The 25282-nt window shown below is 38.1% G+C and overlaps 1 protein-coding gene across 1 annotated transcript in view; it reads left to right on the forward strand.

Annotated features, from left to right (window-relative positions):
- The window catches only part of SLC16A1 (solute carrier family 16 member 1), a 44458-nt gene extending 42577 nt beyond the window's left edge, over nucleotides 1-1881 (forward strand). The window contains exon 5 of the mRNA XM_015820461.1: nucleotides 899-1881. Coding sequence (XP_015675947.1) covers nucleotides 899-1155 — 257 coding nt within the window. The 3' untranslated portion in view covers nucleotides 1156-1881. The remainder of the gene's footprint in view (nucleotides 1-898) is intronic.
- The last annotated feature ends 23401 nt before the right edge of the window (nucleotides 1882-25282 follow it).

Here is a 25282-nt window from a genome sequence, read left to right on the forward strand (position 1 = left end):
AAAATAACTTTGCCAAAATTGCCCTTTAAGTATATAATATAGGCAAGGAGACTGAGCTTGTCTTGGCCCCGTGTACACATTTGCCCACCTACAGAACCACAACCATCATTGCTTTGATGGGCACATTCTGATCAACATTGTAGGATTTGGTAGGCTCAGTGATAAAAAATCTAAGAGAAAGAGGTTATTTCTAAAAAGAAATAAGTCAGCATGAAGGCTAGAACAAACTTTGATTTTTATAGTCATTTCTTTGCAAGTCATTTCTGAAGAGAAGGATAATTAATTAAAACATTAACTGTTCTTTGCATTCCCTCCAATATTGCACTGGTTACAATATATATATCTGTGTCTCTAAAAATATGTTTGCCCATTGTTGGAATGTTCCTACCCTAATACATTAGTGTCCCTTACGGACAGCTATTATTTTCTTCCCCTACCTCTGAAGAGTTGGCATTTTGGCCTTGCTTTTTGGGGAAGTGTGAATTCTGTAAGTGTCACATGCATAGAGTTTCTGGGAAGAAAGACATTGCCAGGGACTGGTTGCAGTTGAACTTGGTAACTATAGATTGACATAGCATGAAAGGGGGACATAGAATTTCCTGGCAATTCTGTTTTGAGAAGGACCGTTCTTAAATTTACTAAAATGATGCTAGGTGGCAATTTCCAGTAGCATCTAGTATACTGGTAAGTTTTCTTCATGAGGATAGGGTGAATACTGTGAATTCAGCACAGTTTTTGAGAATGTTATATGGATATCTAGAAACAGTTTGGTAATGAGAGAAAACTCTTTAGCACTCAAGTTAATACTTGCATTGGTGACCATTAGTTATTCATCATTATTACAAAATAGCCTTATAACATTTCCCCTCCACCCCCCACCCCCACTTTTGCCTTCTAGGTAAACTCAATGATGTATATGGTGACTACAAATACACTTACTGGGCATGTGGCGTCATCCTTATTTTCTCTGGGATCTTCCTATTTATTGGGATGGGCATCAATTACCGGCTAGTGGCAAAAGAGCAGGAGGCAATGGATAAGCAGACTGCTGAAGGAAAAGAAGAAGAAACCAATATTGATGAAGCTGAAAAACAAAAGGAGTCCAACAAAGCGGTTAATCTACCTCCAAAAACCACAGGAGACAGTCGTGTGTGAGAGACTCATAAATCCAGGTTTTGTAATAATTAAAAAATACTGACATGTTTGAAGGAACTGCTGGTCTTAATAAACAGTGGTGAAAATCAGGCTTTTTTTTAAAATACAAAACCTGATACTGCAGATAGTATTTTTATCAACACCTGACGAGTAACAGGTCAGTGGGCAGTGCTAGCATTTTAGTAGGGTTTTTGTGGGGGTGGAGTGGGAATGTGTACTTTGCTTCTCTCTTTTATCAGCAATGTGAATGTACTAAAATGTGCCTTAGAGCTTCCATGTCTAGGCTATTTTAGCAAAGCCTTAACACTGTTCTGTAAATTGTTCTTTCTTTCTTTCTTTCTTTCTTTCTTTCTTTCTTTCTTTCTTTCTTTCTTTCTTTCTTTCTTTCTTTCTTTCTTTCTTTCTTTCTTTCTTTCTTTCTTTTTGTCTACCTAGGCAATATTCATAAAAGATACCTGAGTTGCTTTATTAGTAGGGATCAAAGTTGGGTATTAAGCAAAAAACATTTCCTATGGTCCTTACTGCCAGTGTCATGGTAGGTGTACAAATATCCTGGACAAACAAACAACGAAAAGACTAGTGGATCCTTTTAAAAAAAAATAGTATGACAAACCTAATTTTTCTGGATACCAGATTCAAGCTAACTTGATTGTGTTTCTGATAACTTCTAAAAACTTACCCAACTTCTTGTTGGGCTTCTTTGAATAAAATATGTGAACATTTTCATACTGTCTTCATTTGACTTTCTCTGGAGAGGAAATTGCTTTTTAATTACCATTACTTTTTGGTTTGTTACATGCTTTGAAAGAGTACCATTATCCTGAATTGAAACTGAGATCGGTGTAAGAGAATATTGCATGCAATTATTGAACAAAGCTAAAGATACAATATTTTCATTAACAGTTATTCGAAACTTCATTCTTTAATATTCCTATAACGGTTTATATGAATGAATCTTCATTCGGAGTAACTTTAGTTATAACGAATGTAAATGCATTACTACTTAAACGTGATAATAGTTCCTATAGCTATGACTATAGAAAGTCAAAAGTTAATACGATGAAGGTTTCCCTATATAAAAACAAAAGACAATACCGAAAAAAAAAAAAAATACTTCTTGTTTGGGGCGGGGGCATATTTCTCCTTATTTTGTATAGTGTAAGTACCCAGAGAATATTGTCTTAACACACAGGTTTAGTGCCAGAACAGACAACCTTTTATTAATCTGTGGTCAGGGTAGATACAATAATTCAGTTTTTCATGCTTTTCATGTTGACTTATTCTGAGTGGATTACATTTTAATATGATAAATATAGCACTCAACTGGGGGGGGGGTTAAAAAAACTTTATACAAAGTAGAAACCTGTGTGTTCTGTGTATTGAAAAATATCACACTTCAAGGACAGGTGGAAAATAGTTTTCTGGTCATAAGCCAGGCCTACAGAAAATCAGTCAAAGTTTAGATTATGTTAACTATGTTTACTAGTCACATTTAATAGGTGGATTATGTAAATTATGTTTACATAATTCATCCATTAAATGTAACTAATACTTTTCCTATTTTAGTTATTCGTATAGTATTTCAAAATGTATGGGAATAAATCTGGGACACCTTGGGAGATGATTTGTCATGTAAAATATTCTACAATGTCATAATTAATTAATTTCTTGAAAGCTAGAAAAAATATTGACAGAAGTATTCCTTTCTCTTACAAATTGATGCTTGCTCTGGTAAATGTGTTTGATGTCACTACTGAATGAAAAATAATACACTGCTAGAATCCTATTTTTAATAAGGCAACATAATGAACATTTCAGTAACCTAATGGGGAATATATGACAAAGTTTTCATTTCTGATATATATATCATGGTATGATGTGCTCTTTATTGTCCTACCATACTGAATGTCATTTGCTACTGCTTAGACCACGGGTCAGCAACCTGCGGCTCCAGAGCCGCATGTGGCTCTTTGAGCCTTCTCCTGGGGCTCCCAGCCTCCTCTGCCATTTGCAGAGAGACAGAGACAGAGACAGAGAGAGGCACTTGCGCTTCCCTTCTCCCCCTCTCTTTGTGTGTGTGTGTGTGTGTGTGTAAAAAAGAGTGGCCTCATGCTGTTCTCGGACAAGCTGACAAGCTTATTGGGCAGAAAGCAGAAGCGCTCTCTCTCTCTCTCTCTCTCTCTCTCTCTCTCTCTCTCTCTCTCTCTCTCTCTCTCTCTCTCACACACACACACACACACACACACACACACACACACACACACACACACACTCTGAGTGGGGGAAGAAGACTGGCAGACCAAGGACAGGAGAGAGCCAGCCCAATAAGAATGTGTGTCAGCTTGTACCTGAACAGCGTGAAGCCAGCTTGCCAGGTGAGCAGAAGATCGGAGAGAGGGAGGGGGGGAGNTAAGCTTTGAAGTAAGAAATTATAAGGATATTGCCAAATATACTTACTTAGAAGTAAGCCTCATTGAAATCAATATTGCTTACATTTACGTAATGATGAATTTGCACTATTATCAAGGATATCGATACTGATATCTTTCAGTTTTCAATTATGCTACTTCCAAAGGGATATATTTTTGTTTTCTGTTATGGCTTTTTTTTAAAAAATACTTCTTGTTTGGGGCGGGGGCATATTTCTCCTTATTTTGTATAGTGTAAGTACCCAGAGAATATTGTCTTAACACACAGGTTTAGTGCCAGAACAGACAACCTTTTATTAATCTGTGGTCAGGGTAGATACAATAATTCAGTTTTTCATGCTTTTCATGTTGACTTATTCTGAGTGGATTACATTTTAATATGATAAATATAGCGCTCAACTGGGGGGGGGGTTAAAAAAACTTTATACAAAGTAGAAACCTGTGTGTTCTGTGTATTGAAAAATATCACACTTCAAGGACAGGTGGAAAATAGTTTTCTGGTCATAAGCCAGGCCTACAGAAAATCAGTCAAAGTTTAGATTATGTTAACTATGTTTACTAGTCACATTTAATAGGTGGATTATGTAAATTATGTTTACATAATTCATCCATTAAATGTAACTAATACTTTTCCTATTTTAGTTATTCGTATAGTATTTCAAAATGTATGGGAATAAATCTGGGACACCTTGGGAGATGATTTGTCATGTAAAATATTCTACAATGTCATAATTAATTAATTTCTTGAAAGCTAGAAAAAATATTGACAGAAGTATTCTTTTCTCTTACAAATTGATGCTTGCTCTGGTAAATGTGTTTGATGTCACTACTGAATGAAAAATAATACACTGCTAGAATCCTATTTTTAATAAGGCAACATAATGAACATTTCAGTAACCTAATGGGGAATATATGACAAAGTTTTCATTTCTGATATATATATCATGGTATGATGTGCTCTTTATTGTCCTACCGTACTGAATGTCATTTGCTACTGCTTAGACCACGGGTCAGCAACCTGCGGCTCCGGAGCCGCATGTGGCTCTTTGAGCCTTCTCCTGGGGCTCCCAGCCTCCTCTGCCATTTGCAGAGAGACAGAGACAGAGACAGAGAGAGGCACTTGCGCTTCCCTTCTCCCCCTCTCTTTGTGTGTGTGTGTGTGTGTGTGTGTGTGTGTGTGTAAAAAAGAGTGGCCTCATGCTGTTCTCGGACAAGCTGACAAGCTTATTGGGCAGAAAGCAGAAGCGCTCTCTCTCTCTCTCTCTCTCTCTCTCACACACACACACACACACACACACGCACACGCACATACACACATACATACACACACACACACACTCTGAGTGGGGGAAGAAGACTGGCAGACTAAGGACAGGAGAGAGCCAGCCCAATAAGAATGTGTGTCAGCTTGTACCTGAACAGCGTGAAGCCAGCTTGCCAGGTGAGCAAAAGATCGGAGAGAGGGAGGGGGGGGAGAGAGGGAGGGAGATAAAGAGAGGGAGGGAGAGAGAGAACTCATGCACAGCAGCCTCTATTTCTTTTTAATTAAACTCTGCAATCAAGCTCCCCCCCTCGCGTGCGCAAGTTTTGTGGCTCCCAGTGTTTTTCTTTTCTCTGGGAAAGGGGTCCAAGTGGCTCTTTTGAGTGTTTAAGGTTGCTAACCCCTGGTTTAGACAGTGGATAAAAACTAGCAAAATCTGTGTTCCATAGTTCTAAACATGACAAGAAAAATAGATATTAGACTGCCAGGACAAGGCAGTGCATAGAAATACTAGTAATGAATAATGTCACTAACATGTTGTATGCTTATTCCATTTAAGATACAATCTGCATGATTTGTAGCATATTTTTTTAAAATTTTGAATATAGTCCAATATAAATCAAACTGCAATTAGTGTAATTTTATTATTCCTTAAGATGTTTTAGTACAAAGAGACAAATAGGTTATCATAAAATTGTGTCTGGCTTCTCAATTGGAGGTTGTTCTTCAACAAAAGCTTTTAAAGTGAATACAGGTTCTCTTCAATTTTTCAGGTATTGGCTTTGGATGACATTGGCACAACAAATTCTTGTAAATTTGATTTAGCAATATTTCAAGAATGTAGAAATTCCAGGTTATGGACTATATTGCTCCGGTTAAATGTATATTCATGTTGATAAGCAAACTTACACATTTCCAGTTCTCTTTGCAAAATATGTGGCCAGTGATGTTCCTTTAAGGGTCCCCAATTGTAGTACAAGCATTTTATCACATTCCCACATGTTCTTTTAGTAGAACAAGAAAAACATTTGTATGATGTAAAAGTAGTACCTGTGAGATCTAGAAATATCTTAGCATGTAAGATGATAGGTGACTGAGTTGCTAAAGTCTATTGAAGCTAGTAGACTGTAAAAACAAAAAAAAAGCGCACAAGGCATATGCAGGATAATTCTTGGTAGTTCTGGAAATAACGACTAAGACGATCTTTCTAAGAATTTTTCACTCCCCATGTAGACCAGGGGTGTCAAACTCAATTTCATTGAGGGCCGCATCAGCATTGTGGTTGCCCTCGGGGGGGCGGGTGTGTGTGGCCAGGGTGGGTGCTGCCTACTGGGTCGGTGTGGATGGAGTGGGTGTGGCCTACTGGGTGGGCATGGCCAGCTCTACATCATTCGCATCAAGGGTGCCTGTGGGGGCCTGGGCAGGAGTGGGACAGATCTGAGGGTCTCTGGCAGAAGGTGGTGGGACCGGGGCAAGTGCCGAGGCATGGTCCATTTCTTCATTCCTCACAAAGGGTGACACCTCCCCAGCATGTACCCAGGGGGCGGGGCCGACACAGCAGGGGCTAGTTCCTCGCTGTTTCTAGACGGCCTTGTGGAGCTAAGACTGAATGCGTTTCAGCATAGATGGCCACCACAAAATTGTACATTGGCTTCCGGCCAGCCTGGGCAGGGCCATGGCAGCGGGGGCCGTTCCCTCACTGTTTCCATGATGGCTTCGCGGGCCACATCCAGCCCCCGGGCCTTGTGTTTGACATGTCTGATGTAGACCTACCTGTCTTTAAGTATTAATCATAATATGATACTCTACTCCCTCTCCACTAATTGAAATTAGTAGATTGAAATATTATTTAATAACTTTTATCCCTAATGTTTCTTAATGTGTGATGCACAATTATTTTGTATAAACCGAATTAATTTTGTATAAACCATGAAAATTTGCTTTGTTAAGCCTCCAATTTGCTGAAATTCAAGTCTGTTCATGCAAGTCTGCATGTAATTAACTGGTACCTGGTCCAAACGTAAAAGTTTATGTAAATAAAGTGGAACAAATTGAACTTCATGTTTTCTCTCTTCCTCTCCAAATATATAGAATTTGACAGGTGAAGTTGCCTTTAATGAAAAGAGTTTGTGGAAGTTCCTTGATAGTATTAAAAAAATACACTGTGAAATAATTTGTTGTCTTGGCTGCTGAGTTTATTAAAGTTTTTTGTGTATCCAAAATGAAACAAAAAAGTCTATCGGTATTTTCATACTTTTAAATTTGTACATTCAGTAGACTATTTTCATATATATGTTATTGTATTCTGTTAAAATGTAATATTACAAAACCTTGTGTTTCATGTTCAACCTTGTGTCAAGAATGTGTAGCTGGTTCAGTTTGCAATAAACTAACATTTAAAAGCTTCTAATTTGAGCCATATTCTCGTAAATATAAATAGCCATGATGGTAACTAATACAGTATACAGTGAGGGGAAAAATTATTTGCTCCCCTGCTGATTTTGTACGTTTGCCCACTGACAAAGAAATGTTCAGTCTATAATTTTAATGGTAGGTTTATTTTAACAGTGAGAGACAGAATAACATCAAAAAATCCAAAAAAACACATTTCAAAAAAGTTATAAATTGATTTGCATTTTAATGAGTGAAATAAGTATTTGACCCCTTCGCAAAACATGACTTGTACTAAGTCATGTTTTGCGAAGGGATCAAATACTTATTGGTGGCAAAACCCTTGTTGGCAGTCACAGAGGTCAGACATTTCTTGTAGTTGTCCACCAGGCTTGCACACGTCAGGAGGGATTTTATTCCACTCCTCTTTGCAGATCCCCTCCAGGATCTTAATGTGCTTCTTTCTGAGCCATTCCTTTGTTGCCTTGGCCGTGTGTTTTGGGTCATTGCCATGCTGGAATACCCATCATTTTTAATGCCCTGGCTGAGGGAAGGAGGTTCTCACCCAAGATTTGATGGTACATGGCCCTGTCCATCATCCCTTGTCCTGTACCCGTAGCAGAACCCCCCCCCCCCGAAAAAAACATAATGTTTCCACCTCCATGTTTGACGGTGGGGATGGTGTTCTTCGGGTCATAGGCAGCATTCCCTCTCCAAACGCGATAAGTTGAGTTGATGCCAAAGAGCTCAATTTTGGTCTCATCTGATCACAACACTTTCACCCAATTCTTCTCTGAATCATTCAGATGTTCATTGTTAAATGTCGGATGGGCCTGTACATGTGCTTTTTTTTTAAATTCAATCAAAATGTCTGAAGATGTCAGTTTCTCAGTTCATATTTTTAAAAATGTTTTCTATGTATTTATTACTTGTAAGCATCTAATGTTTTAAAATGCTGAGCATTCAGCATTTATGTTGAAAATGTTATAAACAAACTTGCATTGTGTTAAAAAAATATGCTTATACTAATAGTTCTATAGGATTTTCCCCATTTCTTTGTGCTGTAGGCCCCATTGAAAGAGACCTGTGCAATTAAAACATTTGGCAATCCTTTCATGTTATTACAAAACAGTGTAACCATATTTTTCCTTAGGCATCTATACACTTTTATACACTTATGTCAATGGTGGGATTCAAATATGTGAAAAACTGGTTATCTCTGTGGATGCCGCTTCTGGAAGTCCATTCTGGGCCTTTGCAACAAAAAATTAGCTACTGGTTCTGCTGAACTGGTGCAAACTGGCTGAATCCCACCACTGACTTAGGTATCTAGGTAGCTATATACTTTTATAGTGAAAGTATCTTCAAAATACATAGTCAATAAAGTGTTTTCAAATTTTAGAGTCAAGTTAATACATTATAATGATAAAATCTATTTTGGCTGCCAGTACAATGGTCTTCATAATGGCTGCCAGTATAATGGTCTTCATGAATCAGCCTCTGCTTAAAGAGACTATGGGTGGATTATACCAACAGTTAATCAGATAAATCTCATTAGCAGATTCAACAGATAAATGGGAATATGAACATGTTTGTACTTTGTTAAGTCAGTACATACATAGTCCATCTGATTGGTTTAGTACAAGTAAGAATACTGTTCTTATTCATGCACACTGAGCATCTGGCATGTGAAATGAAACAAGGACAAAATGGAAAATATTAAGTCATAGGTTTACAGAGTTGAAGCTTGTATTTCTTTGGTGTTATCTAATGCCTCTTTGGTTTTTGCAGCATACGCAAAAGGTTAGGAAAGTCTCTCCCCCTCCCCATTTAGCCAGCATATAAATAATGTATATATTTCAATTTCTGTTTGGGGCTATTATATTTTGTTTAAAGGAGTACAGACAAATGGCACGAAACAGAATTCTGTACTCAAAACATATTTACTAAAGGTTGCAGGAATGTAATCTAGTGAATGTACTCTATATTTGACTTAGATTGCTGTGTAAGCCATAGATGAGTAATACTTTTTTTTTTTCAAGGAGCAGGCCTGGAGCAATGGCTTAAGTAAAATTGAATGGGAAGCTATACTCTCTTGCTGGACATTTTGGATTTGTGGGGACCATTCAAACATTTTGACCCTGTTCCCACTTAAATAGGACAATGTGGGGAGTTTAGAAAAGATTGATAGGAAGTCATTTGATCTAACCAACTAGAATAGAATAAGCCCACAGTAGAGCTCTTGCACAGAGTTAAAGTTAATCCACAAAATCAGAGATCGTGTAAGAACACCTAAACAAAATCAATTGTCCTATTTTGCCCTTTTAGTACGCTCAAGAAAAAGAATAGCTGAAACAAGTTGGTATTTTTTTATTATAGAATTCTATGAAAACCTGGCCTGCTAGCTTGGCCAGTTGAGAAGAGGTGAGTGATGTGATAAAACCTTTAAGCCCCTTTCCTGCTGCAAGGGTTTCTGAGATAATAGCAAACTAACATCCTGGAAAATGTGATGGCCAATTGTTGACTCAGTTATATTATTGTGGCCTACTACTAGTTAGCTGGGACTAAATTAATTGGAACAGTGTCTTACTTGCTTTCCTGTCCACACTAACAAACCCTTTCAGAATTTCTGCTTATTTGAATGAATGAACAAGGAAAATCCTACTCAGTAGTAAGCATGTGTATAATGGATTTGCAAGAAAAATAATTGCTTTGGCTATGAAGTTTGGCTCTTGCAAAGATTTTATTAACAAAGTGAGAACAGTTGTGAGATGTGGCAGTAGCATACATTTCCCTTGCTTGTGCCCTATGGTTACTAGAGTCTTTGAGACTCAGGAATAGCTTTTTTAGGCCTAGAAATTGAGGTCTACATCTGCAGACCAAAATGCAACATTCAAAAACTAAAAATCTGTTTATTACCAAATATATATAAATACAAAATGGTTTCTGAACAGATTCTTGTAGCTAGATAAACAACCCTTTCAAGTGCTCTTTACATCTTAAAAAATAGGTGTTGTCTTTGGAGCAGGTTTTTTTGGGTTGCTTATTTTTAATAATTTGCTTTTTAACTGTTCCATCTAAAGTAAATGGGTAACATAAATACAATTAAGCAGATCTTTGGAAATTTGTAATGGTTGTATTTTCTTCTAGCTTATTTCATTTTACATTCTATGGTTAGCTATCAATGTCTCAAGTGATTTTTCAACTATATTAAACTAAGAAGTGCTGACTTGATTGTTTGTATACAAGATAACAGAAAAGCCCACAGATCTTATTTACTGTTAGTAAAACATACAAGAGAGGCGAGGCCATCATTGCTTATTACACACAACTGCACAAATGAAACCATTGTTAAGGGATTGATTGCTGCCTATTCTAAACCCTTTAAAATGCTGTTGCCAAATCTCTTTTATTGTTTTTTTTTCGTTATCAAATCCTTACTGTAAAATGGATTATAGCATTTTCTCTTCTCTTCCCTTTCCCAGAACAGTTGTTAACAGTGGTGATGTCAAGGGACTAGTCTATATTATTTCATTAGTCTGCAGAATAATGCTACAAAAGAACATTATGTAACTAACACAAGAAGAACTGAAAATAGAAAATACATCCTGGATAAAATGTTTGTGCTTTTAAGTTCCATTAAAAAAGATGAATTCTAACTTAAAGCTTGCATCAAGAATCAAGGATATTTTTTTTTAACAATGGAAAGTAATTATTGGGTTTCAAAGCAGATTGGATACTAAGAAACTATCATGCAAACATTTATTTTTGCTGGCTTGATTTTCATCTAAGGCTATTCTTGAAATTATAATTCCTGAAACTATAATTCCTGATCTATTCTTCCCTAAAATGTTAAAAACTGGGATTGTTTTATTGACTATTGATGGCATACATATGTTTGTATGCCACCTCATCCAAAGATTTTACTTGAATAATGCTGCTAAAATATTTTTGAACCCAACTAAGCAATTTCCTCCAGTAAAATAACATGGCAAAGGAATTTTGAAAAAAACAACAACCCTCTTTCTAAACTTTTACCAGGGATGGGAAACATGTTAATCTTAGAAGATAGGAAGCTATTCTAGATCAAGGGGGCTCTGACTGAGATTTGTTGGGGTTGTTCTTAACATCTTGGGTGGAGGACAATTTGCTGCATGTTCTTTTGGCTAATGCATAGTGGGTAGACAGATACACTGGAAGAGGTCAGTCCCAGTAGTAGCACACGCTCAAATCCTAAGAACTTATAGGAGACAATTTAAGCTTGAAATGGACCCAGAAATCTACTATCAAGCACTGTGATTCATAACATAGCAGTGTTATTCTACCATTGATTCTGACTGGTCAGTATGCAGGCAGTTAGTTTTAGGAACCACCTGTAGCTTCCTACCTCTCCAATCAATTTCTGTGGCTATTCATGTCAGAAATAGTGACTGAGTGTCTGACAAAACTAATCAGTAAAAAAGAAAAGCCAGTCAAATAATATAGTGACAGCCAAGGACAGCAATCATAGCAGCCACCATAGGCCCCCTTAAATTGTCTTCAAAAGCAGCCCATATAGAGCAAATTGCAGTAATCCATATGTGAGTTAATATGAATTACTGTTGCCAGAACCTATCAAAACTGGAGCACTAGCTGAAGCTGGTCAAGGGCTCCTGATCACAGCCTCCACCTAATAATCTAGCACAGGGGTGTCGAACTGCCTCCAGTTTCATCATACCGAAGCTGCACCCACCCCATTGCCGGCAATGCAAAATGTCGCAACACGTCACGTGACGTGGCAAGTTTGACACCCGTGATCTAGCAGAAACTAATTGCAGAGGGATCCTGTTGAGAACAACTTGGATATCAAGAACTTTTGAACAGTATCTTCCTCTTGCTGTGAATCATCCTGTGATTTCTGTCTTCTGCTGTCACACAAACTCCAGGCGCAGGGTCAAGACCGTTGCCATATCAACTGCCTGTAATGTGCATTTAGCTGTAATCAGCATTTTAAGGTTTCTCCTACTTTTCAAAAGAATGTAGTAGAGGGCCTAAGGCCTTAAGGCATGCTACATTAGACTTCCAAGAGCTTGATTTCTCTCTTCCATCAACAGGGACTGTCCACTCAGAAAAGACTGGAATTACTGTAATACAGTGCTACAATCCTCAAAAGATACCATGAATAATAGTATTGAACTCCACTGAGATATGAACGTGGGCAAAGAATGGCATATTCCCTTATCTAAGTCCTGCTGCTGATCATCTACCAGGGTGGCTAATGCAGTATCTCTGTCCAGGCTCAATCCAGACTAGAAGGAATCCAGATAACCTCACTTCATGCAGAGCAAGGATAACTGGTAGATGGAAAGTTCTGTCTCAGCATTTTATTAAGAAAGAAAGCATATTAGATTCCCAATTTTAAGATTTAACAGCATTAGACTGAATAAATGCTGATACTGACTTGTTTAAACAGTTCTGTACACTATGTTGAATAGAGATGTCAGGAAAGATTCTGCACCATTTTGGCAGTTGCTGATACTATCTATCTCATTTTGGCTGGAGCTTAAAGAAAAGGCTGCCTGCTGTTAAGTAGATTTACAGCTTATTGTATGTAAACATATTCTGCCACCTCTTCCCTTCCCCCCTTTTCAAAGTTGGTTGTTCTTAGGTTGTTTTGGAGACAGAGTCATCTGTTGGAAGTAGAAAAAAAAAGTACTAGTCAATCTAACTCACTTCCTCTATAGTGGTTTTGCAGCAAGGATGATTAAAATCATGGTTGCCAGAAAAATTCCATCATCACCACCACCACATAGCTACATATCCACAAAATTCTAGAGAGGACGGCACCTGACTGATCTTGTCTAAGAAGCCAAACAGCATTACATGTAGCTAGTACTTGGAAAGAGACTGTATGCTAAACTGGGAAATCAAAGCATTGGCAAACTTTTTTTATATATTTGTCAAAATAATTCTATGGATATATGCATACCAACACCAGGAAGAAAGCTTAGTTTGAAGCAGACTCATTTGGTGCTTCAAAATCCTTTCTAAACTGATTGTGCACTATCAAGTTGTCAACTCTTCATAATCACATAGACAAATTTTCTCTATCATGACCTGTCCTTAACCTGGTCTTTTAGGTCTTACAGCTGTACATTCATTGCCACTAAAACTGAGTCCATTCACTTTCAGATGGTCATTTTCTTCTTTTTCCCAGTGTTATAGTCTTCTTCAGAAACTTTTTAAATACATGTTGTAATAAGCATATTCCTATTTTAAGCCTGATAGTTGTCCTCATCTGACACTAAGGCCCTTCTGCGGTTGACCAATCTTATCACATAGCCTTGTTCTTTATTTTGGTACATGTAAGTAATGGTATGCCCTTAAAATATCTTCCTCTCTAAAGCCAATTCTCTTGCAGAAGGTGATAGATAGCCAGGTCACATTGTTCTTTTAAGCTTTATACTTGGAGAGAAAAGCAGATGACTTTCAGTCATTCTATTCTGTTGTGACACTATAAAGAATCTTCTAGCATCAAATCGTTTTAGAGAATGTGTATTTTCCCTCATCAGATGCAACTAAAAAAAGATTTGCCTGTATGGTTTAAACAAACCCTCAAATGCAAACTTGTAGAAATGAAAGCCCCTTTCTACATTTTATTTGTTCGTAGTTGTGTGTAGCATTGTTATTGTACAATACCTAAGCATATTTCAGCATCCAGTTTTCATGGACAATTTTCTATTTGAAGAATAATTTCTAGTGGTATTGCTTGTCGATTCAATATAAAGCAGAGCTGTTTTTTATAAGGAGATTCACCATATGGCTGGTGACACTTTATGTATGCAACCTATATTTTCATTTCTTATGTTTTAATGAAGTTTTTTTACAAGGTTAATGAAAAGAGAAAAAGGTGTTAAACCAATAAATAAAAAATAAAAATTGATAAATGATAAATATGAGTTTTTAAAAATCTTTGCATTGCATAGCTGCAGAGAGAAATTCTTGCAAATATGAAGCATAATCCCATAGGCTTCTATGACAACAAAATTAATGTGCTTTTCCCACAATGCTAATTCTGAGGAGCTCACAAGATGATGTTAATTGTAACAGTAAGGTAGGCCTTTCCTCCCACTGTTTATCCTGCTGAAATGCTTGCATTTTTAAAATAAACAAAAATTGATTATGCTAAACTTGGACCAAGTAATGACTATTCATTAGGTTTGTATTGATCTTGAAGGCTTCAGTTTATGTTGCCAGTGGAATTTCTCATCCATTTTAACTAAACATCAAAATTAGAATGAAACAAAAAGGTAGTTTGATCATAACTTCACAATTCTTGACTTTGACAATGCTTGGTGGGACTGACGAGTTGAAACAGGAGAGTACTAGTTGCCTGTTTCAAATGTAGTGTCTTGCCCAGCATATAATTTGTATGTATGTATGTATATGTATATGTATATATTGTTGTTGCTCTCTATCCCCATCTAGTGGCCAGGGGGGACAAATACAATCAGAATTGTTTGATGCTGACCCAGCCCCATTTAAGAGTCATCTACCCATGAACTCTCACTCCCAGAACAAGTGCATCCTGGGAAACCGGACTCTATTTCCTTTAGCATTTGGAAGGAAGCAGAAGCATCAGGAATAATCTATCCTAATCTGTGGCACATGGTCATCTGAGGACAAAACCCACATCCCATACACACAGCATTGCTGGTGAGATTTAGATTCATCTTTATTTATTAATTGTTATGTTCACCAGCAACTCAATACTGCTTATTTTGTATTTGGATTTTTATTATATGTATTTCTATTTTTCTCAGTTCCTTTAATAAAGCATCCAGATCAACACACATGGTCTGTTTATTGGAGAATAGGTGGGTCTAGTTGCATGTCAAGCTGCACACAGAGTAACGTGTAGTGAAGACAGAACATGTAGATAGAGGTGCTTCATAGACCCCAATATAAATAAGATATAGTACATGGGGGGGCAGCTCATACATTTCTTGTTAAAACACTTTAACTTTGTGTTAAAATTTAAACAGACCCAAAAGTTAAATTAACATACAGAATTCAAGGAAATCTACTCATTGATATCTATGTAGTTTGCCCAGTTTGTTGGAAGCATGCATTTGGCCTGTTTATTTTAGTCATCCTGCCTACTTTATATGGAGTGAGAGACAGTTTATTGACCAATGAACTTTTCTATGGCTAACCCTGCCCTGCTTTGAAATTATAGTCCTCTAATACAGGGATTTTCAACCAGTGGTACGGGTACCACCTGTGGTACATTGGCACCTGGCAGGTGGTACGTGACCATCCTAGAAAAGTGGTAGCGGGGTAGGGGAATGAGCTGAACCGGTGGCAGCACCGCACAACCTTGAGCGAGAGAAGGCTGGAACTGCAGGGCTGTCAGGGCTCACAGAAGCGCCAGGATCAGCACCAGAGTCCAGCTGGAGCTTGGCACTGATCCTGGCGCTTCTGAGCCCTGAAGAAGCACCAATCAGCTGGAATGTTGCAGCATCTCCAGGGTCTTGTGATTTACATTCAGATGCTTGGCAATTGATTTATATTTATGATGATCACAGTGTCCCAGGGTCATGTGAAGTGACGAAAACCTGCTGCAACCACCCAGCAGATGGGAATAAAAGCCAAACACCACCCCACCTCACCCGGGAATAAAAACCGAACACCATCCCACTCCACCCCCACTGCCAATCCTCAACAGAAGTGTTCACAACAATGAAAATCTCGGACAGGAGGAAGAACGCAGCCAGGTGGGCAGGCAGGTGTCTTGCTCGGCTGTGGCTTGGGGGGCACTTTTTTCAGTGCCATTGTAACTTCGAATAGTCACTAAGCGAACTGTTGTAAGTCGAGGACTACCTGTACTTTATCACTTTTTTCCTTTTTTTTTTTTTTGGTCATCAAGTTTTTGACACCTTGCTAGGCGACTGGTGGTACTCGGATGTTGCCATATCCTAAAAGTGGTACAATGGGTGAAAAGGTTGAAAAGCCCTGCTCTAATAGGCACCACAGCAACTTTCCATTTACCGAGTGTGTACTGTATGCAGGTTACTGAAGGTACTGTAGCTGATTCTTGTTCACTGTTCCTTAACCATTCTTTTCCTGCGGCAGTTTGGATTGAAGATGACATTGCTTCTCCTTGTTCCACTTCCTGGCATAAAAAAGACCTGGCCTTATGTTCTTCCTCTTGACACACATACAGGCTGGCATTGAAGCAATGGCAAAGCAGCTTAATCATTACCATAATGCACTTCAATCTCATTCATGTGATGGCCACGAGGAAGAGATTGCATTCTTGCCTGTCTGTCTTTTCTCTTGAGCCAGGGGACTGTTTCATTCTTCCAGAAGATTTGAATTGTACTGAATTGGAAACCTCCTTTATAGAAGAAGTTGATAGTCTTTAAACAAGATTTTAGAATCAAACATGTTGGGGAAAATAGCCTCTTGAGGAACTTACATTAAATATGTAGGCTTCTGAGAAGGAATAGCTAAGGAGCTAGTTGAAATCACAGAAGTAGGAAGGTGGTTTTTTTGTTCTGCAATTCCCCCTTGGCTTTCCAAACAACTGCAAGGAGCAGCCAAGTTGGTGAGAAATCTTTTGATCCTAGTATAAAATTGTCCTTTGAACTGGAATATGCACAGAGTTGTGGGAGAGATGAACTAGATACACAAAGATAAATTTACATTATTACCATCATGGGCACAGTCCTGTCTAATAGAACACTTGGTACCTAAAGAAACACTTGAGGGTCTCTGTGTACAATGGTTTGTAGATGAATAACAAGAAAATCTTATCCTAGAAAATTTGAATGTCTATATGTGTATCCATATACTTCCCAGAAAGGCTGAGGTAGTGGATTTGGTGGGCTACAAACAGAAAAGGAGGATGGTTACTCATCTGGAATGAACAGCCAATTTTAGCTTAGGCTACAGGTATCCATATAGAATATGCACTGGCCTTCTCTTGTTAACTCAGGCAATAATGAATATTGAAATGTACATTGATTAGTTGTTTTTCGTTAGCACAGGAAGAAAATGACCCCAAATTTAAAGGAACTGATAATATTCACTTCTTCACTTGAAATAAGGAAGTTAATTCTACAAATGCTTACTCAGAAGTAAATCCCATGAATTTATTAATACATCTTGTTTCCTATCTGCATCCATGTTTGCAGTTTTAAGTAATCCTCCGTGGTAGTTTCTTTTGAATACATACGCATAGGTTATTGTACAACCAAAAAGGAATGAAGTCCATGTAATTATGTTTACCTGTGAGAAAAAAAACTGCTTAAAGATTGCTTTGCACTTTGAATTACAATATAATGCCAAAAACAAAGAACACCGTGCCAGCACTTTTCTGTGTAAGATTTATACCTTGCTATCAACAGAAGGCCTTTGAGGCCGCTAATTAAAATATGAACAGTGAGGGAATTAAATGTGATTACAATATACTTAAACATTTTTAATAATGCTCAGGATATCAAAACATACTAAAATTACTTATACAACAAAGGTCTTTTTAAATAAAAACATTTTGCATAGTCCTAATGCAAAAATATGACTTATGAAGCACCTACTTCAACAGCAACTAAAAATCAATGTATTTAATTTGCTTGGCACACATCTTGCCCTGGAGACATGATGTCAAGTGTTTTGTACCCTGCTATTCAGAGAAGAAACAACAGGTCTGAAAAGACTGATGAATGCCCAAAGTACTGGAGCTAGTACTAGAGACCACTAATAAATACCTGCTGAGGTCTTGGCCTCAAAGGAGAATGCCTGCCCCTTTCAATACTTCCTGTCCATCACTATCTATTCTCTCTCTCTGTGTGTGTAAATGCAAAGAACAAGGGCAACAATAGCTTCTGTCTACTCACTGCTTAGCTTTTGGGGAGGGGTGGTGGAGATTGGGCTAGAAGGAAATGTGTGTGGATAAAAGCACCTGGTTAGCAAAGAAATTTGCTTGATGTATCAGATCTGCTATGTGGATACAGGCCTGTATTTTACAATATATTGCTAGTTTAAGACAGGATTTGAGAATAGCTTATTATAACTGACAGAACCATCTTTCAGTGCTGAGCAGTGTTGGGCTTCAGGGTTTTAACACCTTTTAAAATTCCTTCACCATTCAAAGGATGTTCATCCCAAAGTGCATAGCTAAATGTCTGTGGAGATTCTTAGTCATCCAAGTCATGGTTGTCCCAAAGGTGCTTTTTCAGGAGGCAACTGGACTTTCTTGTTTTTCTTTGAAGATGTTTCGCTTCTCATCCACCCTTCGAATGGTGAGGGAGTATGAATGGATTTACAGAAAACATTGCAGACTACAGGAACCATTTGCGCTTCAGTTTGAGAAGCCGACAACACAGACTTCTTTTTTTCCCATGAGGCAACTGGACTTTCTTGTTTTTCCACTCCCCACCATCTAGTCAGAGCTGAAGAAGCTTCTTGGAAGCTTTCCCAACAGCCTGCACCTGTCTTCAACAGTGACGGGACACAGGGCAGAAAACATCCTGCAGCCAAGAAAGCTCCTCATACATATGCACCACTCAGGTGACCCTGAGGACACAGGTAAACCTCCAAATGGTTTCAACAACTCTCTAAAAGAATGCAAATGAGCAGCCGTCTGCAAGGAATATAAATACTTCCATTCCTTACCATCTAGCTTCTTGGATGAAAAGAAAAAAGAAAAGAAAAGAAAAACAAGAAAGTCCAGTTGCCTCCTAAAAAAGCACCTTTGGGACTACCAAATTGAATTTGTGAGATTTAAAAGGAAAATATATTAAATACTTAGCAAACATAAAATGCAACCTTGTTAAAAATTGTTAAGAAAGTCTGATTCAGGTTGAACTTGATGATTGTTTAAGAAAACAAGTTGGCCATTGCTTTCTTTTAGGATTCTGCCCCGCCCCCTCCACAACTTCTTACTCTAAACTACAGCTTTGTGTCTCTTAATAATCTCTCAGTCTTATCCAGATCTGACCTCATTTAGCTTTCTGAGATCAACCAAGATCAAATAGGTTCTTAAAGCTAACTAGGCTAATTAAATTTACATTAAACAAATTAGTTTTTTTGACCTGGCCTCAATACCTTTAGCAGTATGGCCCTGGGCTTGTTTTAAAAAGTGTAAAAACAACTGTTCACACTCCCCCCCACCCCAAATTGGTCACCTCAGTACAATAATAAGCAAAGTCTCTCCTTTCTGCTGATATTAGTATATTAAAGCAATAGTGGGATGTGATTCATGAAATCCTTAATTTACAAATGGAATTTTCTAATATTGCACAGTATGAGACACTGAATCTTTGTGGGACAAAGTTGAGCATCATGATGAGCTTGCCGAATTGTAACTAAGTAATCCAGGTACTTTTAAATTTGGGGAAAAGTAAGTGACATGTTTAGAAATGGTGTAAAGTGTAAAAGGGTCTTTAAAACATTTAAACCACATGACCCCTGGCCACTGCACCTGTCATAAATATGTTGCCAAGTGTCTGACTTTTTATCACGTGATCACAGGGATGCTGCAACAGTCATAAGTGTGAAAACAGTCAACTGTTTTCAGTGCTGTTGTAAGTTCAAACGGTTACTAAATGAATATTTGTAAGCTGAGGACTACCTGTATCCTGTATCTCAAAAAGTAACAGTTTAAGGTTTATGTTTCTTTCTTTTATCACCTTGCAAATAAAACTGGGAAAAAAGAAGAGAAAGAGAGAGTCAAATTCTTTTTGGCAGCCACAGCCTGCTGCCTTGGCCAGTAATGAATGGGAGGGAGATAAGAACAATTATAGATCCTGTTCCTGCATATCACTTATAACAGCAAGTTGAACTGGTCAGTCTGCATGACAGCATGCTAATCAGATTTAAACAAGCATGTCAACCTCTTAGAAACATGAAAATACTGTTCCCACACAATATGGCTAGAAATGTATTTCTGCAACACCTTCCCCTGCTAATAGGCTGCAAGAATCTGTCACAAATTGGACTGCATTATTGATAAGAGGAACTGGAAAACTTTCATTTTTCTCATCTTTGGTAGAGAAAAAGTTTCACTTGATTTTGCAGTTTAGGACATCCTCTAGTGGCAATTGCTCTGATTACAACTCCTAATAATAATCAGAAGGTTAGACTCTTCATATGGATGGTTACAAAGCTATTACCAGGATACAGTGAATATAAGTATTGTTTCTTTAGAAATGTGCTAATTTATTAGTAGATTTTACATAAAAAGGACTAGAGAAATGTCTTATCTATGTATCATGATTATTTTGTGCAAATAAGTGTAAATGATCAGTTGCTGCATCATTTTTCATTTCTCTATTTGTTTTTATCTATGACCACAAAAAGTGTTCTATCCATCTGATAAATATATTTTTCATTTATTTTTAGCCAGGTTTTTATAATTCCCTGAAAAATTGGTTTACTTTGTCAAATTCCTTACCTAGAAACAAAGTATTAATTAATAGCTTACCTGTTTACAAAACTGTTAATTGCTTTCTACACAAAATTGTATGACACTAAATTGCATTTAACACTTAATTACATCATGAATTTGAATTTGTTTCTTGCATGTGTAATGGTTTTCATTTACAAATTGATCACATTCCTCTTCTTGTAGGCAATTAGCCATCTTCCTTTTGCAGCAGGGTTTTGCACAATACATCCATTTGCGCACATGGCTTCTGGCTAAAAGTGGAGCCTGGCAGTGTCAGGTAAAGAAGGATGCCAAGCTTCTCTAGTAAATGTTGTGGTGATTTTAGTATTTTGATATAAAATGAAGCAAGCCAAACAGTTATCAGCAAAATTCAACAGCTTTCTGTTTCAGAGTTTTGCATTGTGAAATGGAATGCAAAGCATTTTCTGTGGGCAGCATCTCCAGGATTTGCTATTTCTTCTAATTCAGGCTTTCCTAGATGCACTGCAATTCCCTCATCCTCAGCCAAGGGATGATGGAAATGTAATCCAGCATGCATGAATAATGTCAGTTTGGGGAAAGATGTTTTTTCTTCTTCTTTTCTTACTAGACTCATGAGCTTCAATAGCTGGACAATTGTTAGAAATCAAACCACTTTCCAATGTGGTAGAATGGTTGCTTTAATGATAAATGTATAAGATCCTATCTCTGAATTGGGATATGTAATCCAAGTTTCAAAATCATGATTTTCCTTGGGTTAATGAGATTTCATTTCATTAGAGAGGAGATATATTGCATGAAAGATTTCTCTCTGTCTGTCTGTCTGTCTNTCTCTCTCTCTCTCTCTCTCTCTCTCTCTCTCACACACACACACACACACACACACACACACACAGAGTCTCTCTTTCCTCCCATTCATATGTTTATCAGGATTTTCTGCTTTTTACACTTTTTGGGAGGGAGGGAGCATGCATTGTCCTAAACAATAATATAGTTACTTTGACTGGCTCCATGTAATCGACAGAAATTCAAGTCAGTTCAAGGGAGAACTTATGTGTATCCTTAAAAAATTATATCTTTTTCCACAGAATTTCAAGTTGTCAGATTTAGTAGAGTGGGCTTTCTTCAAAACTGCATTATTATACTAAATCTGATTTCTGAGTCACAATTAGTGTGAATCACAAACATGCTTTGCTACATAAATAACTTACAAACAACAGTGATTGGATTTATGATCAAACATCACACCACCAGTTGTGATTTTAACTTATTTGAAATTGAACTTCTAGTCACTTGTTTTGTCTTTACAGAAAACTTCGGGAAAATGTCTGGTATAACTCAGTATCACTTCTGCACCTGATAAACCTCAACCTGCATGTGGTTTTCTCTCTTAGTATAACTTAGTATAGCCATGGCACAAATATCAGCTTCATTCCATACAATCCACTTTCCACCAGGATTTATTTATTTATTTATTTATTTGGCTTCTAGTCATCTTGCCTGATAAACAGTTTCTGGAACCTTGAATAGTTAGATAGATAGATAAGATCATTTTTTTACTGTGGGCACAACGGCACACAACAAAAATGAAATTTAGTTGCCCGCTCTCAAAGTGAAACACATACATGACACACACCTAAACATACTATGAACAACATATGTATAGACCCACACCCCTACATATACGTAGCAAATAAATATTAAATACTGTCCATCTTGAATATATAACGGAAGGAGGAAGCTTGAGAATTCACAAGGTTAATGCTGTATGGAATGAAACTATGGCTGAATCTGGATGTTCTGCTACAGATACCACGAAGCCGCCTCCCAGAAGATAACAAGGAAAACAGGTCGTGAAGAGGATGTGTAGTGTCCCAGATAATGTTATGGACCCAGCTCAAGCAACACTTCTGTGCTATGTCCTGGATGGGAGGGAGGGAACTGCCAATGACCTTTTCGGCCATTCTCACCACTCTGCACCACCTTCCTGTCTGAAGCAGTGATGCTTCCAAAGGTCTGACACTACGACATACATCAACGTTAATAAAACCGTGGGAAGATATCCGAAATGTTAGAAATGTCTTAAACTTATCAGTACAACTCTCAGAGTATCAAGCACACCATCTTCCTGACTATAGGTCTTCGTACCAGAAAACCCCGAACTTCAATGTTCACTGTCACCGAACGACGATCTTGTCCTCCTCACTATAGAGGATTCACTAGACCTATCACAGTGAGATAGATCATGGCGTAAAAATGGGAAGCACTTAACTCCTGAGTAATAGGATTATATTATGTACTAAAATAAAAAAACAAAGGTGATTGTGCTAAATACACAGGAACACACTTGAATATACATAAATTACTAATGACAATTATGAGTGGCTGAGCAGAAATAAATGAAAATAAATAATACCAGAAAATATGGGGGTGTACTGCATAAGAGCAGCAATATGATATACAATTTAGAAAAATGATTAACAGAGAAAGGTCATTACACTGAATAATGTAAATTGGCATTTTAAGGATAAATCTGCTTTAGGACAGATCTGCTTTAAACCCAATGTACCTGCAGTTTCTTCATTTTTGAGTAAAATGGGATTTAAAAAAAAATAGATTCCTTAGACAACATTAACCCTGCCAGGTTTCAGCCAGATAACTTTAAGAGTTTCACACATTTTTTAAAATATTGCCTTGGACCTGATTGATTGCGTCTTGATTTTCTAGACCAGGGCTTTTCAACCAGTGGTACAGGTACCACCTGTGGTACATTGGCATCTGGCAGGTGGTACACGACCATCCTAGGAAAGTGGTAGCAGGGGAGGGGAATGAGCTGAACCGGTGGCAGCACCGCACAAGCCTGAGTGAGAGATGGCTGGAGCTGCAGGGCTGTCAGGGCTCCGTGGAAACGCCAGGATCATTGCCGCTTTCCAGATGATTGGTGCTTCTTTGGGGCTGTCAGGGCTCAGTGGAAGTGCCAGGATCAGCGCCAGGCTCCAGTTGGAGCTCGGCCCTGATCCTGGTGCTTCTGCTGAGCCCTGAAGAAGCATCAATCAGCTGGAAAGCAGCACTGATCCTGGTGCTTCTGCTGAGCCCAGAAGAAGCGCCGATCAGCTGGAATGTTGCAGCATCTCCAGGGTCTTGTGATTTACACTCAGATGCTTGGCAACTGATTCATATTTATGACGGTCACAGTGTTCCAGGTTCATGTGAAGTGACCAAAACCTGCTGCAACCACCCAGCAGACGGGGGGGGGGGAATAAAAACCAAACATACCCCACCCCACCCCCCGCTGCCAATCCTCAACAGAAATGCTCACAACAATGAAAACCTTGGACAGGAGGAAGAACGCGGCCAGGCGGGCAGGCAGGTGTCTTGCTCGGCTGTGGCTTGGGGGGCACTTTTTTCAGTGCCATTGTAACTTCAAACAGTCACTAAGCGAACTGCTGTAAGTTGAGGACTACCTGTACTTTATCACTTTTTTCCTTTTTTTTTTTTTTTGGTCATCAAGTTTTTGACACCTTGCTAGGCGACTGGTGGTACTCAGATATTGCCATATCCTAAAAGTGGTACAATGGGTGAAAAGGTTGAAAAGCCCTGTTCTAGACCACCCATGTCCCTCAAGGAACTCTTTAAGGCAAAGATGGCAAGAATGAAGACAGTAGCTTTCTCTTCTGGACAGGCATGGTGATGCCAAGGTTGCAGCTTGCTGGCAGTACTCAATGTTGATTAGCGAAAAACAGAAGAAACAAACTGTCACAGTGAAATTCAGTGCAATGAAACTTTGATACGCGTTTGTGAAATAAAAACCTTTTTCTGGATTTCAACCTTTTCTACACTTTTGTCCACAGTGATGGCCTGGTCTTTAGTCTGGACCGTGCGTGTGTCCTCATCCCCAATTGATGGATTCCTCTGTTTTCTTGCTATTCCCATCTATAACAATCCCAGAAATATCAGAAAACTCACTAAATTTGTGATGTACTTTACACAGCCTTCTGACATCGTTTGCTGCATGGGAAGTGGGTTCCTATTTTATTTCACGAAAGCGTATCAAACTGGTTATTTGATCATAATGTCTAATCAAACTACTCCTTAGAATTCTGTGCAGCCCTAATAATTTAACTGACAGAAACTGAAGGGATATTTACTAGACCCTGAAATCCTTCCAATATTCTCTCTGACATTCCCCATTCCTAACAGGTGTCTGAGAAAATGAATTTCTAGGAACATTGTTGCAGCACTCGTAATGTCTTAGAAATTATAGATAAGGGCAAAATTATGGGGAATTCTAAATCCTGACTGAATTGGGTTTGTTCCAGCATGCTAGAAGGCCTATCCACAAGATTTGAATTTGGGCTTTGTCTGAATCTGATGCATCTATTACTTCCCAGCAAAAAGATTTTGTCTGTGTCCACTTCATAAAGCTGCATGATTCGCATCATGATGGCAAATTAGAATAACAGCTATAGAGCACTGAAATATGAATGTTTTTATTGAACAAATAGATCTTCATAAAACACATTTCAGGCTATTTAACAATCCATCCACCTCTGTTGAAGTTGGCAAGCTCATCTATTTCTAAACTGCTTCTTTCCAGAAAAGACTTATTGTTATACATCTTAATGAATAGAGCAA

Source organism: Protobothrops mucrosquamatus, unplaced genomic scaffold (assembly GCF_001527695.2).
Source record: "Protobothrops mucrosquamatus isolate PMUCROS unplaced genomic scaffold, P.Mucros_1.0 scaffold1132, whole genome shotgun sequence".
Taxonomy (NCBI): domain Eukaryota; kingdom Metazoa; phylum Chordata; class Lepidosauria; order Squamata; family Viperidae; genus Protobothrops; species Protobothrops mucrosquamatus.